We start from the raw sequence: 14,015 nt of genomic DNA on the forward strand, positions 1-14,015 counted from the left end.
TATAAAAAAACACGCGCGATCTTTGTTAATATTTTTTTTTTTTTTGGTACCTAAACCCTATACAAAACGCGATTACAAAAAAAACCCCGCCTCCTCCTCCTCCTCCTGCAACGCTCCTTTCTACGGCAAGGCTCTGATTTTAGCTCCTACTGATCGTGTTTCAGTTAACAAAGTAAGTATTATCAGTGAATTAATATGAAGCAGACCATGTAGTATTTTCTGTTCAATTTAATCATCCGCTGCTTTTGGCTTTTTTCTCTGTTTTTCTTTTTCTGGTTTATGAAAACTATTTGGCAGGCAAATTGAGAAAGAAAAGAAAAAAAGATGTTCTATCTGAGCTTGATAGAGCACAAGATGCTATTGCCTCCTCGTCTTCTGAATCTTCCTCTCCAAGATGCTATCAAGGAAGAGCTTCAAAATATCTTCTTGGATAAGGTAGTTACTAATTCCCTTTGTATATTTCTTCCTTTCTGTCCTTGTATTTTCATGTTAAGCACTTTGAAATATTGAGTAAAAATGGAAATTATTGTTTGCAATGAAGGTTATATCAAAGCTGGGACTTTGTATTTCAATCTATGACATCAGAAAAATTGATGGTGGCTTTATATCTCCCGGTGAAGGTGCTTCAACCTATACGGTAAGCCATGGCTTTTCCTTTTTGTGCTTGTATTTTCCCTTTTTTTTGTGCTAGCATTTTGAGTCTAATAGATGTGTTTTATGTGAATATTGTCTTAAGCATATGGACAATTTATCCCCCCTGAATTTCAAATCTTTGTGTAGTTTGTGGAGACTTTTTCCATTTTATTTATCTTAGTTTCTTTCAATAACGTTTTGAGTATACTACCTAGGGAAGATGCCATCTTCCCTAGGTGGTAAGTAAACCCTCATTGATGCTGTGAAACTTATTGTGGATTCATTAGTTCACAGCTCACGATTCACTAGAATTGGGTCCTTCCTTAGTTGCCTCCAAGAAAAGGGTAAATTTAGCTAGTGCCTATGTGCCATCTTCCACATTTCTAGAATTTTAGTTGTGAAGCGTGTTTCTTTTCCTTGACAATGGTTTCCACTTTCAGTTAGACTGTTGAATTATAAAACATGTGAACTTGTTCGGAGGGGCATACGCTGTCACGTTTGTTGAATATCTATGTAAAACACATTCAGTGTACTTTGCAAGAAGTGTCTGCTTTTACTAAAGAACTAGTCTGCAGTGAGTAAATGATGGTGTTTAATTATTTTGACAGGTGGAGTTTAGAATGATTGTTTTTCGTCCTTTTGTGGGAGAGATTATATCTGCGAAACTTAAAGAATCCACTGCAGATGGTTTGCACTGTATGTTCAACAGTTACTTCCGCATATCATTTGTTTCTATCTTCTCCTCCTCTTTTTTTGATAGTACAATCTTTTTTTATATTGCAATTTTTCCATGGCATGATAAATTGACTAGAGGCTATAGTTGGTGCAGGAAGTTGTTGAGGACTGCATCAGTTAACTGGCATGATGCTTTGTTTTTTATATCTGTGGGGACAGAATTGTAGAGAATCCATCTGTTGCTTCACGAATTATAATTTAATATAAGCACTTGTTTTCTCAAGTCATATCATTGGTATCCTTTATCTTTGGTTAACTTGCCTCTGCAAGTTCTTTAACTTTTAAAATGGTCCTTTCTCTCAGTGAGCTTGTTTCACAGAAACGCAACTAATTGCAACTGCAGGCTGCAGCTTTTCATGTTTTTTGCATCTTCCACCTCTTTTGGCAACAAGGGGGTGGGGACACTTTGGAAGTTTCCCCGTCATTGTATGTTCTGTAGGCTGGGTTGCTCATTTTTTCTGGGCTCAGGAACATGAATAGTCATTCCCAGGGGTTATCTAGGTAATATGCTGGTGTAGGCTGGGTTTTACAGGTTGCTAGGATGGGAGGCTATTTAATGGATCCATTTTCTTACAACATGATCTTGTTTGTTTTATCAATGTCTTTTTGGTTTTACTTGTTGCAAAAATTAAGCCAACATTTTGCATTCTTTAATTTCTGTTTTGTTTCATTGTGTTGAGCTATATCTACATGGTTCCTGCATACTGATGTTGAAACCATATTCGACAGTGTCACTTGGATTTTTTGATGATATTAACATACCAGCTGGTCTTATACAAAAACCATCCCGTCATGTTCCAGACCCAGAGAATAGGTAAAGTTCCCCATCTAGTTTCCTGTGTTGGGATAATAATTGGAAATGGAATCTCCTCTACTTGGCATTTTTCTTCTTTTTTTCTTGCCTCGCATTTTACATCTGTGTTGACAAATAATGAATTGTGAATGTTTATAATGAAAATTGCAGGTATAAGGTCCTATGGGTGTGGGAATTTAATGGCGAAGAGTTTTTTGTAGATGGCATTGATGAGGTTGGTGGTGTCTCTTCTTTTATAGGAAAATGCTCTAAACTTCAACTTGTTTCTTACTTTTTCTTTCCAAATGCTAGATAAGGTTTAAAGTTATCAGTGTAACATATCCCCCAACTCCTATTGAGCAACAAGGGGAGCCATTTGCACCGATGGTGATTATAGTAAGTTTGTCCTCCTAACTTCAATGTAGAAATGTTGTAGCATTGCATGTAAAACTATGTTTCTTTAAAGACTGCTTTTATGCTGAACCAAAGAGCAGGAGATTTTGTTTTTCTTTGCCTCCTACTCTTCCTCCCGACACTCTTACCATGAAAGAAGCAGGCCACCTTTTGTAGGTTTCTATATTTGAGTGTTTTGCAATCAATACAGTCCATTCATATGTTTCCTTGATTTATATTTACTCTTGCTCGTAATTTAATTTACAGTATCGTATCTATCAAATTATTTCAAAAGTCCATTTAAGTACTGAATACAAAGCATGTCTATCCGATTAGTACTCATGTGGATGTATTGCTGTATGAGTGCTCATGTGAGAGAGGTTTTTAGAATTGATTTTTATTTGATTTCGTTGGGCATTGTTTAATGACTAATCAAATAAGGCAGTATTTCAGTTTGATTCTTGCGCAAGGCAGATGGAGAATTTAGACAACCTAAACTTTCTATCCTTGTTTTCTGTTTTCTTTTTCTTTTTTCCAGCCTGCTATTAAATATTCTTTATTGTGCTCTTACACTTGCAAACAAGTCGAACAGGAGTCTGTAATGATAAATGAAACTGCAAGTTTATAAAAGGTCGCATTGAGGCGGAGCTTTGTTAAAAAACAACTCAACAACCTCTCTCCCTCTCTTAAGGAAATAGTGATGCTAGTGCAGCTCTTCTTTTTTATCCATTTCGTGTTCCTTGGCAAACAACAATGCTTTTCAGGAACCTTTTCTAATTAGTTCTTAGTTTTGCAGGGATCGATTGATGGTGATGGTTTAGGTCCAGTTTCGTGGTGGCAGTGATGCAGGAGATTTTAAGGACTTGTAATCTTGAAGCACCTTTTTCATAGGAAAGGTAGACGGAGCATGTATGCAGTTATTGTATCGCAATTGACAATAACACACCATCTTTGAAACTTCTAGATTTTTTTTTATCATCCTAGAAGTTCAGCATATTAGATCATATAGCATTCAGTGTTTAACTTGACATAAAGAACCTGGCTGTTCTTTACACTGATTGTGATACCAGGCTGCAATAGAAAGTTCATTACACAATTATGGTCCTCTGGAAATAGAGTTCTGGCCACATCATCTGTGATCATTGCAGGTGCTTTGTAATTGATCAATCAATCTTCCATTCTCAATTATAAAGGAAATTAGCCACTAAAATCAGAAGCTAGAATTTATTTAACAGTTGCAGTGTTTGAGCATGTTTCATTTGTTGGCTGATGATGGTTTCTTTTATCTTCCTTGTGTTTGTATGGGAAATTTTACTTTCTGGTGCCTGTCACCCTTATATTCACCAATCCATGTGATACCTGTAAAATTATGTTGACCAATATCGCTGCGATTTGTGGAGTTACTGCAGAAATAGGGTAGCTGCCAGCTATCGTTGCCTAATTAAATATTAATTTAAAAACCTATGACGTTGCAATTATCAAATGATTTCGAAAATTACAATAAGTTGAATGGTACATACCAAAAGAAAAGAAAAACTTTGGATGGTTAGTCTATTACCATGCCAGGCTAACAGATACTGCTCTTTAAAAATTTCAAGGAACTCTCCATCTGCAAATTCCCACGGAAGCAATCAAAGAGAATAACTTGTATAGCAGAACTTGTCAAGGCAACAGTGATATATTGCTGAATGTTCTTGTCATTGAAAGTGAAGCTTCATAAAATGTGGCGAGGAAAATCACATTAGGGGGAATAAGGAATTCCAGTATTTGACATCTCCTCTATGCACGATCATAGTGGTGCAACTTGTATAGCAGAACTTTTCCGGCAGCATTTCCCATGGCCATGAAACCTCCACCAGGACTGAAATCCAAACAGCGGGGATGATGTATGGTGCTGTTGGCAGGAGGCCAGTTAGAAAACACGGTAAATGATGGGACGTGTATCAACTTTAAACTGTTCTTCATGTGTGAACAAATGGCCAATATTTGAGCATCGTTATTAAATTTCAAAAAGCCCACCTTGGTGGTCAAATTCTCAATTGTCTTGATTGGTTTTTTCTTCCCACCAAGAAACTCGTCTCTATTGTAAACATTTACTATACCACTGTCTGAACCAGTAGCAAACAAATTTCTTGTTGGTGAAGTGCAAATAGCTGTTCCATTAATGCAACCCTCATCAACAGCCTTGTGGATGCAAGCCCTTGTCCTCAAATCCCAGTGGTAGACATGCCCATCACCTCCATGGCTCAATAATTGCTGCCCATCATCAGCAAAAGCTAAAGAACGAACAGTTCCATTCATCTTTAGAGTCCCAATTAGTTCCTTTGTTTTGGACTACACAAAAAGGATATAACCCTCATTGCCTACAAAAGCAATCGTACTAGAATCAGGGGAAACCTCAAACACTTCCAAGCTCTTCTCCTCCCTTCCAACAAGTGGGCCTATTTTATCAACTTGAGCTTTTACTAAATCAAAGCTATAAAAGATTTCTTCTTCCAGCTATAATGACCTTAGAACCATCAGGTAAGAATGATGCCTTTCTAATGGGGCAATCATTAATAAAGACGCTTTGTATTTTGGTATTCCGTTTACCATCAATCTGGAAAAACCTAGGCCTCCGATCCAATCCAGCTACAAGTAACAACTGAGCATTCTGATGGAACTGAACTGAATTGATTGGACCATTGGAGGGATCCTCAGCATTTGCATCCACAAGTTTTGAGTACTCAAGAAGACCAGGCAACAATTTTGCTGGGCTCTTCACCACAAGATCTTCATTAGTTCTAAGAATATCATCAAAAGCTTTGTCATTCTTGTAACCACGAGCCAACACTGTGCCATTTTCTTCATCAGACAAGCCATCATTTCTAGATTGTGAATCGAGCCTGGCCCAATCAGTGTCAGGATTCATCTTAGCATGCTGTGCCCTTAACCTTGCAACATACCGAGTACCAGAAATCAAACTCTCATCCCCATCCTTCCTTGTCAAGCCAGGCAGTTTCCGTTGCTTATTTTCCTCTTCTATGTCACTGTCCTCGGTCAATTCCACATCCTCTTGAGAATCAGGCCCTACACCACCCACAGACCGGTCCAAAAAGAATGAAAGAGAATTATTTTCTTCTTCTCCTTTCCCAAATTGAACAGGAGAGTATAGAGAACCAAACAAAAAGTTCTCCAACTTCTTCTTTTCCTTTCCTTCTTCAATTTCCAACTGCTTCTCTAGCAGTTCATCCCTTTCTTTACGTTTCTTCTTTGTCTTCGACATAATCAAATCGGATTCTCTTTCATCATCCTCGTCATCTTTATTCATCCCCAAAAAAGCAGGCTCATCAGCATCCACATTTGCACGCTTAACTCTATTTTTTTAGCCAACATTTTGAGAAATCAAAATCATCTTTCCGTAAAAGAAACCCTGGCTGCTAAATGGGCATACACATAAACCTAATCATAATTTACCTTTCAGACCTGATTCATAATTTATTTTTAATGATAAATACCAATCTCCTCACTAAATTAAAATGATAACTGCTGCATATCTAACAAGTCCAAGAAACTTTAGAATACTGAACTATATATATATATATATATATATATATATATAATGAAGCACCAAGAAATCCCTTATACTTAAATTCACGGTGGCATCACTATATGCGCTACTAAATTTAATAAAATAAAATCCGAGCATAGTCTGCCATTCAAAAGATAAAGGAGGTAGGACATGCCACGGAGACTTTGAAACAAATCAAATTTACAAGAAGAGGCGCCTAATCTTGGATTTAAGGGGGGGGGGGGGATCGTTGCTAATTAACTCAGGAAAACAGAGTGGCTTCGAGAAACATGCAAGAAACGGAAGTAAACATTTCGGTTTTACCTTGAATTTCGAAGAAAGTTAATGAACCTGTCAGCTTCCGCGATAGAGACAACGAGGAGGGGCGGGGGGCGCTTGGGGTTTAAGCTTTTTCAATTTCAAACCAAGGTTTTGGTTTCTGCTTTAGGTTCGGCAATTTGGTTGTTTGTCCGGGTTGAGTAATACCCGACTTGAATACATGAGGGTGCCCGTTTCTTCCATTGTGGATTTTAGGCCCTGTTTCAATCTACTAGTTGAGCCGGATAATCGGCCCCCCTTTTCTTTTTTCGTTCTTTCTTTCTTTCTTTCTTTAATGGATACTGAAAGAGATTTGAGATATCATGCTCACACCAAGAAAATGTTGAAAACAATTCTATTCTTTATATAAAAAGAAAAACTTGATCGAGAACGTAGAGTAGGTATTCCTAGGTAATTGAGTTACTTGAATTTAAGAAAAAAAGACTGTTTTAATACCCCAATTAGTTCTTTACAGCCTCGATCAGCTCGGTTTTAAGCCATTGTATAAATTTTCAAGGAATTTAATGAATTTCAAGATTTCCTCGAGTTGCAAATTAAACTAACAATTCACTATTTGATCCCAGCAATATTTCAGCTAGCTGTCCAGAAAATTAATTATCATTGACATAATTATAACTACAAATAATGAAATAATCAATCAAGCCATTGCCAAGTTGTATTGAGGTCAGGGTGGTGGAAATTCTTAGTGTTCAGATGCCAGGCCCAGTTTTCTGAGATGGTGGTGCGTATCGACAGGGTGATCATCAAGCTTCGGGCGATCAGGTTGCACCCAGCGACCATCACCGTTCCTCACCATACCTTTGTTCTCATCTTGCCTCCAGTTTGGTGGAACCAAGTAATGATCTTTCAAGAAATCACACGCCTTATTTACCAATGCAGGGTCCCTTCCACTGGCCAGAACAAATCTCTGCCCTTTTCCATGGTACCTGTAAAGCGGAAACCAAACAGAAATCAGTGTTTTATATATAGAAATAAGTAAAATACTTTAACAAGGCAGCAGACTTTGTCTATGATTCCTGGCAAGGGCTAGACCTTCCATTGACCAAGTGTGAATGGAAGTAGATGAACATGATTTCTATAGAGTTAGAATCGAACAACTCTCTAAAATCTACACGTTACACGCCTCTTCTTCGAAGCTGAATTCCCTCTTGACACTTTCCATTCCAGGTCGATGAATTGTAAAATCTACACGTTACACGCCTCTTCTTCGAAGCTGAATTCCCTCTTGACACTTTCCATTCCACGTCGATGAAGTGTATTGTCTCATGATTTGACTTTCTAACTTCTCGACATTAATTTCTCGTCAATTGTTTTGGTTTCTCGTAATCAAAGAGAGTCAAGCTGACTATCTTTGTTTCTTAATCTCTCTCCTTTTTTTATGGATGAACATTTCATAAAAGAAGATAAAACATTAACAAAATCCATGTTGTAACTTTCGGAAGAAACATGGGTGTGCTATAAGATCAAAAACAAAATAAAAAATTCAAGAATAATAAGAAGATTGAAATGAATGTATATTTTCATTAAATGTTTGTTTCCAAGCTCTCTTAGATATTTTTTTTTTATTATTGTTGTTTAATAATGTTGAATTACAACTATTTTTATAGGCAAAAAATCTAAATAATTAAAAAATTCAACTAATATAAAAAAATTATAATCTGAACAGGAATTATATCCTGCTGACTACACCGGTCGATCATTTTATTTAATCTAACAGCTTAACCAATTCTTAATCAATTGATTAATTTCATTGTACTATAAATTAAATTTAATTTTCAACCATAACAACCGAGATCAGGATTCAACATGCTTTCAGAAAAGAAAATGTTGCAGCAGATTGATTAACTATGACTAATTAAAACTCACTTTCTAAATATATATGATTGTATTATTAATGACTCTCCTGGGTTATAGTTAATTTTATATTTTTTTTTATGATTGGATTAACCTTTCCTCGTTTAATTTATTTTTTTTAGAGCTTTAAGCCCTGTATTTTTTTTATAAAAAAAAACTTCGCAAGACAAAACAATAAAACAGAAGAGTAAATGTTGCATTTGGGAGAGAAGTTGAATTAATTTTTAAGAATTTGCTTTGAAATAATGTTTTCCTGCAAGCTTGTAACTACGAATGGTCAACAAGGATGGTAAAGTATTTATAAACTCTTCCAATAAAGAAATTAATCCTTGCATTTTAATATTGTTGATTAATTAATAGAGAAGCAAAAAAAAAAATTGATTAGCGAGAAAATGCAGACAGGCTTTTCAACAGTGAATAAGAATAAGAATAACTTACCCATCAAGCAAATGCAAAAGAGCCTCCAAATTGTGTGCACAAACCGGGTCGCCCGTTTGTTTCAAAAATGGCGAATTCTTATGATCCAGAGCCAGCTCCACTCCAACATGCGAGTAACACCATGGCAATCCCTCAGTCAACTTCATCAACATGGGCGGCACTTGTTCATTAAAAAACAATCCAGGTGATTTAGGCACCACATCCTGCACGTTAACCACCCTCAAAACCTTAACCCCCAATGATTCAATCCTTTTCTTGAACCTAACATTCCCGACCCGAGGACCCGAAAAGGAAAACACAGAAACAGGCAATGCCCGACTATCTTGCATCACATGTAAACCCGTTTCCACGATATCGTATGCACTTAGCATAGCCAGGGCACCGCCTAAACTGTGACCAGTAATTGTAATGCTCATTTCCTCATCGGCATACATTTCAGTCAACCTTTTAACCTCCGCTAAAATCTGCTCTCTAGCTGAATATTTACAAAACCGACAATTCTCATCTTTGTCCGTATAAAGATCCAAGAATCCGGATTCGACTTTAACAGTGGGATCCGGACACGGGATTTTATTACCATTGACTGGCTTGAGAAAGTCCATTAAATCAGCAATCCACTCTAAACGTGTCACCGTGCCCCTCCACGCAACAGTAATGTCACGGCGGCCTAAACGTTTTGTTGTTTCGTCGTTGGAAACTGCCACGTATCCAATCCAATTGGCTACGTTGCTCCAAACTTTAGGCCAGCGAGATTTTTTGAAAAAATTCGGAAGGTTGATATTTGATGTGCCATACAAGTATCTAGTGACCTCGTATCCATGTCGTGTCATTCCCAGAGACTCGAAAAACCTGTGACTCATAAATCTGCAGCTGCCACAATATTTTGAAAACGGATCGAAATCGAAAGCATCATAGCAAGCTTGTGCCATCTCGCCATATCTGATGAGTTCTGATCGTAAGAGTGGATCCATTGGGTCAAGAAGGCCGACCCAGTCATCTTTTCCCTGGATTTCTCTCCACACATCGGCCAGTTTTCGCTCTGGTTCTTTGGTGTTTGTATTGGTATTATAGTCCTCTTCTTTCTCATGCTTGGTGATCGTGGATGTTAATGACTCGCTTGCTTTGGACAAGACACGAGGTATGGCAGTACTGGTGGATGTTTTTCTTTCGAATTCTATGGATTTTGATACGCCAAGTTGAGAGTTTTGGCGAGGAAGGTGTGCAGGGGAGAACCTTTTGGATTGGAAGATGTCTTGTTTGAAAGGAAGCTGAAGCGTGTTCGGTAGAGAGAGATTGGCCATTATTGTTGAATTGAGGAATGTGTGAAGCAAACACAAGGTGGCCACTGAAATAATATATATTTTCGGAGGGTGTGGTATGGTAGCTAACTATGACGAGTCATTGAACAAGTGATATAATAATAGGGCGTGGCGTGGTCTGGTAGCCAGCTGAGTTGATCAAGCTATCCGTTTTATAGAACTTGATTTGTTCAGTGCATGCGATTGATTATTTAAACATATATCTATGGAGTGAATCTCTAGAATGATCTACAATTAGGATCTTGAAGTAGATTTTGAAATTAGAAACAGCCTCAATCAACTCAAAAGTGTTTTTTTTTTTAAATAGTTTTAAATTAAATTTTTTTAGTATATTTTTTATAGTTTTGATATGTTTGATATTAAAAATAAAAATAAATAAAAATAAATCATTTTAATTACTACGTAATAACAAACACACTTATAATGTGCCATGCTATAGAGATCTGAATCAACTTCTTCAACTGGACTTGCAAACCCCACTCGAACATTCAAATCAAGAAACATGATGAACTTATGCTGTGATACTTGATTACTCTTTCAGATCGATACTCTTTATGAGATTTATGTTTGTGAACCCAGTCCATATCCCATGTTAGATTAATTCAAATATTTTACAGATAATATTGTTGTGCGAAACGGCCCTTGGTCCTGTTATTTTAGTGTGGTAGACCAGCACTATAGTATCACATATAGTGCTAGCAAGAAACATATGGACATGCACACTTGCACCATATATGCTAGCAAGAAACACTGCATTCGGCCAGCTTATTTACTTCACGTGAGAAAAATAGATTAATGATCGATGATCCATTCAAGGCCACCTTCTCTGTATTTTCAGCATTCCAGCAGGGATTAAGAATCCAACGAAGCAGAAGTTTTGACTGTTAAAAAGGCTAACGGAGATGAGTGCAGCTTCTAGATCAGCAAGAGAGAACTGGATATTGGGTTATTGAAACTGATTCTGCAAATGTTTATTCATGGCTAGCAACTTCCGCTGTCAAGCAGTGGAGGCTACAGAGCCTTTTCAACTCAATTGCCGTACGTGTTGGGGAAAAAACTGAAGACAGTTCAATTCACTCACGCACCGACGGAAGAGAACGTCGTTAAGGTATGAACACAGAAACCAAAAACTTGGAGCTTCAACGTAAATTTCTTTGTACTTTGTAAGTTTTTTATGTACAAGTGTTAAGCCATTAACTTGTTGGCTCCTATGCTGTATTCAATAAAGCTTCTCGATCATCACAAGAAAAATTCATGATTGATCCTGTTCAAATTTGTCTGCTATCCTCAAAGAAGACAGCAATTTTGTGCTGATGTGTTTTCTTCGTGCAACAGTACGTAGTAGATTAAACAATTAAGGGCGTGATAAGTTTTTAAAAAAAAAAAACTAAAAGCCAACATTAGTAAATTTTGTGGTCTTCTGGCATTTGTTGTTGACTTTCAACTCACTTTTCGTTAATTTTTTAAAAAATAAATTTATTTTAAATTAATATTTTTTAGTTTTTTATCATTTTGATGTTATGATATAAAAAATAAATTTTAAAAAATATTATGTATATATATTATTTTAATACATTTCTAAGTATAAAATATTTTAAAAAACAATTATTACTGTATTTTTAAACATCCATTTATAATAATGTGGATTGAAATAATATTATTACCTCTATATTCTTCTTAGCAAAACTGATAATTGTTGCTTTTGAGGGTATTTTTGTCTTTTATGAGGGTTCACTTGGCGTTGCTGAATTAATCGGGGGCATACCAATCTTCTCATATTTGTTTTGCATGGTTTAGTGACTTTTTTATCCTTAAAAGCAAAATGGTATATACCTGTCACCTGGGGGTGTTTTTAGCATTTTATATTTAACTGCACAATGAATTGTCGAACTTATCCTTGGAGGCCAAAAAACAACGGGTGTGCCGGGACATTTGTTTGTTTTTCTTTTAGTTTTTTGGGTAATTATCAAATTAAGAGAGGTTGTTGTGTCTTTTAGTAGTTATATAATATTATTTAAATAATTAATCTAGAGGCACGTGGGGACTCCAATAAATTTATGGTGGCGCGTGTGGTTAATTTACATGGCTAAAAAGTGGCTTCCAATGCGGCGATGGAATCCCCTTGACAATCCCTACATGACAAAATGGTGCGTGTGTTCTTCTTCCCTTTTGGTTCGCCATCAATGGCCATCTATTTTTTTCTCGCTCGTCTTATGAAAGCGAGTTCTCCCTCAAAAAGATTCAATGCAAACTTTTTATTAGTTTTATCTGAAGATTTGGCTCCTGCTCTTTAGATTAGTATACGTTTTATCTTAGATACTCTATATATATAAAAATATATATTTTTAATTTCATTCCCCATAAATTTTTTTTATCTTTTAAATTTAATTATTGAAAAATTCAATGTAACCCTTCAGTTAATCTTTTTTTTAAGATCCGGTCCCTCGTCTTTTATTATTATTTGCTTCATTTTAAATAAATTATAAAATTAGATTTTTTTTCAATTTCACCCCATAATTTTTTTATATGTTTAATTTAGTCCTTACTCTTTTTATTTTTATTTATTGTATTTAAAATGGTTGATGTAATTAGTTTGTTTTTTGATTTCATATATACTTCTTATGTTTTTTTTTTCCTATTGGATTTTTTAACTTTATTTGTTTAGCTTGATTTTATTTTGCAATCTCATCCTTCAATATTAAATTTACCGGGTGTTGACCTTCTTAACTAAACCCGAGTCTAGAGCTTAATGGGTTGTGAGCTTGAAATATTAATCAACAGTTGGGAGGTTCACTCGAGTTTGCTTGATTTTTTTCATTCTTTTTTTTAATATTTTTTTTCTTGTTTCATCGTTTGGTATTTTTTTTCACTCTCAATGGGATTTTTCTATCTCTTTGAAAGTAACACGGTTACCTTGAGTTTTTTTCTTGTCTTTAATAAATCTATATCTTTTTAAAAATATATTAAATTTATTTGTTTCATCTTTCAATTTTAAATTAGCTAGGTTTTGCCTCGTGTTTTGTGCTATTTGTTAGATCTTGTCTTTTTTAAAGGAATTTTGATTTTTTTTAAAAAAAAATTATTTTATCCCACATTTCAACATTAAATTTATTTGATATTGAGCTTTTTGGTTAAGCCCATAATTGAAATTTAACGGCTAACGACTTTGAGAGATTAACTTGGGTTTAGAAGGTTCCCTCAAATTCGTTTGGTCCTCCCTGTTTTTAGCTCCTTTTTTTTTTCAGTTTCATCCTCAACTATTTTCTTAATTTTTTTTTCACTTCCTATGGGATTTTCCATTTTGTTTGAAAAAAACACAGGTTACCTGGATTATTTTTTTTGGCTTTGTTCAATTTATATATTTTTTTACGAGGATTATTGCTTTTGAATTAAATTAAATCAATTGATTAGATATAAACATCAAATGTTTTTCTGGGCTTTGTTGCAATTTCTTTTGAAACCTAGCCTGCCCTGAACCCCGGGTTCCTTGGGTCACGAGCTAACCCATTGGGTCGAGGAGAGCTTTAAAACAATGTGTTTTGATTTTATTTTTTTATTTTTTTAATTATTTTTTTAAATTTGGTATTCACTCTCTTGAATTTGATTTTTATTTTGGATTCTTTTGTGAAATTGTAGCCTTAGGATTTTGTAATTCTGCTCTTCAATTCAATATTTGATAATATTTGAAGTTTGCCCCTCAATGTTTTTATTTTTTATTTTGATTATTAGCTTTTTTTTCAGATTTTAATTTGTTTTTAATTTTATAATTGTATCCGTAATCTTTATTTTTTTCAATTTCATTGCCTGAGCATGCTGGATTTTTTTTTAATATTTTTTTTGTGTGTTGATTTTTTTCTCTTGATTTCATCATTCAACGTTTTGATTATTGTGGATTGATAGTTATTATTTCTTCAACTCTCTTTCTATGACATCGAGTCGTTAATTTTTTTTCCCTTATAAA

General features: G+C 35.3%; 2 protein-coding genes and 1 pseudogene across 4 annotated transcripts; 1 reads left to right on the forward strand and 2 right to left on the reverse strand.

The window, feature by feature from the left end:
- Positions 1 to 26: 26 nt before the first annotated feature.
- LOC7471998 (uncharacterized) lies at positions 27 to 3,786 on the forward strand. Of its 2 annotated transcripts, none has more exons than XM_024594508.2 (8): positions 27 to 172; positions 298 to 435; positions 542 to 637; positions 1,242 to 1,329; positions 2,098 to 2,182; positions 2,333 to 2,396; positions 2,474 to 2,557; positions 3,343 to 3,786. In XM_024594508.2, exons 2-8 carry the CDS (start codon positions 325 to 327, stop codon positions 3,373 to 3,375), a joined length of 561 nt encoding a protein of 186 aa, XP_024450276.1. In that variant the 5' UTR covers positions 27 to 172; positions 298 to 324; the 3' UTR covers positions 3,376 to 3,786. The 2 variants fall into 2 exon arrangements, with proteins under 2 accessions (XP_024450276.1, XP_024450275.1); XM_024594507.2 differs by having other exon boundaries at positions 3,351 to 3,786.
- Positions 3,787 to 4,002: 216 nt separating this feature from the next.
- LOC18096142 (U3 small nucleolar RNA-associated protein 18 homolog) lies at positions 4,003 to 6,721 on the reverse strand (annotated as a pseudogene).
- Positions 6,722 to 6,922: 201 nt separating this feature from the next.
- LOC7471999 (phospholipase A1-Igamma1, chloroplastic) lies at positions 6,923 to 10,157 on the reverse strand. 2 transcript variants are annotated; one of them, XR_008058425.1, is made up of 3 exons: positions 8,736 to 10,157; positions 7,476 to 7,898; positions 7,221 to 7,369 (listed from the first exon to the last, which is right to left on the reverse strand). XR_008058425.1 is itself a non-coding variant. In XM_024594506.2 (2 exons), exons 1-2 carry the CDS (start codon positions 10,034 to 10,036, stop codon positions 7,126 to 7,128), a joined length of 1,545 nt encoding a protein of 514 aa, XP_024450274.2. In that variant the 5' UTR covers positions 10,037 to 10,152; the 3' UTR covers positions 6,923 to 7,125. The 2 variants fall into 2 exon arrangements, 1 of the variants encoding a protein (XP_024450274.2); XM_024594506.2 differs by lacking the exon at positions 7,476 to 7,898 and having other exon boundaries at positions 6,923 to 7,369; positions 8,736 to 10,152.
- Between the last annotated feature and the right edge of the window lie 3,858 nt (positions 10,158 to 14,015).

Source organism: Populus trichocarpa, chromosome 2, assembly GCF_000002775.5.
Source record: "Populus trichocarpa isolate Nisqually-1 chromosome 2, P.trichocarpa_v4.1, whole genome shotgun sequence".
Lineage (NCBI taxonomy): Eukaryota > Viridiplantae > Streptophyta > Magnoliopsida > Malpighiales > Salicaceae > Populus > Populus trichocarpa.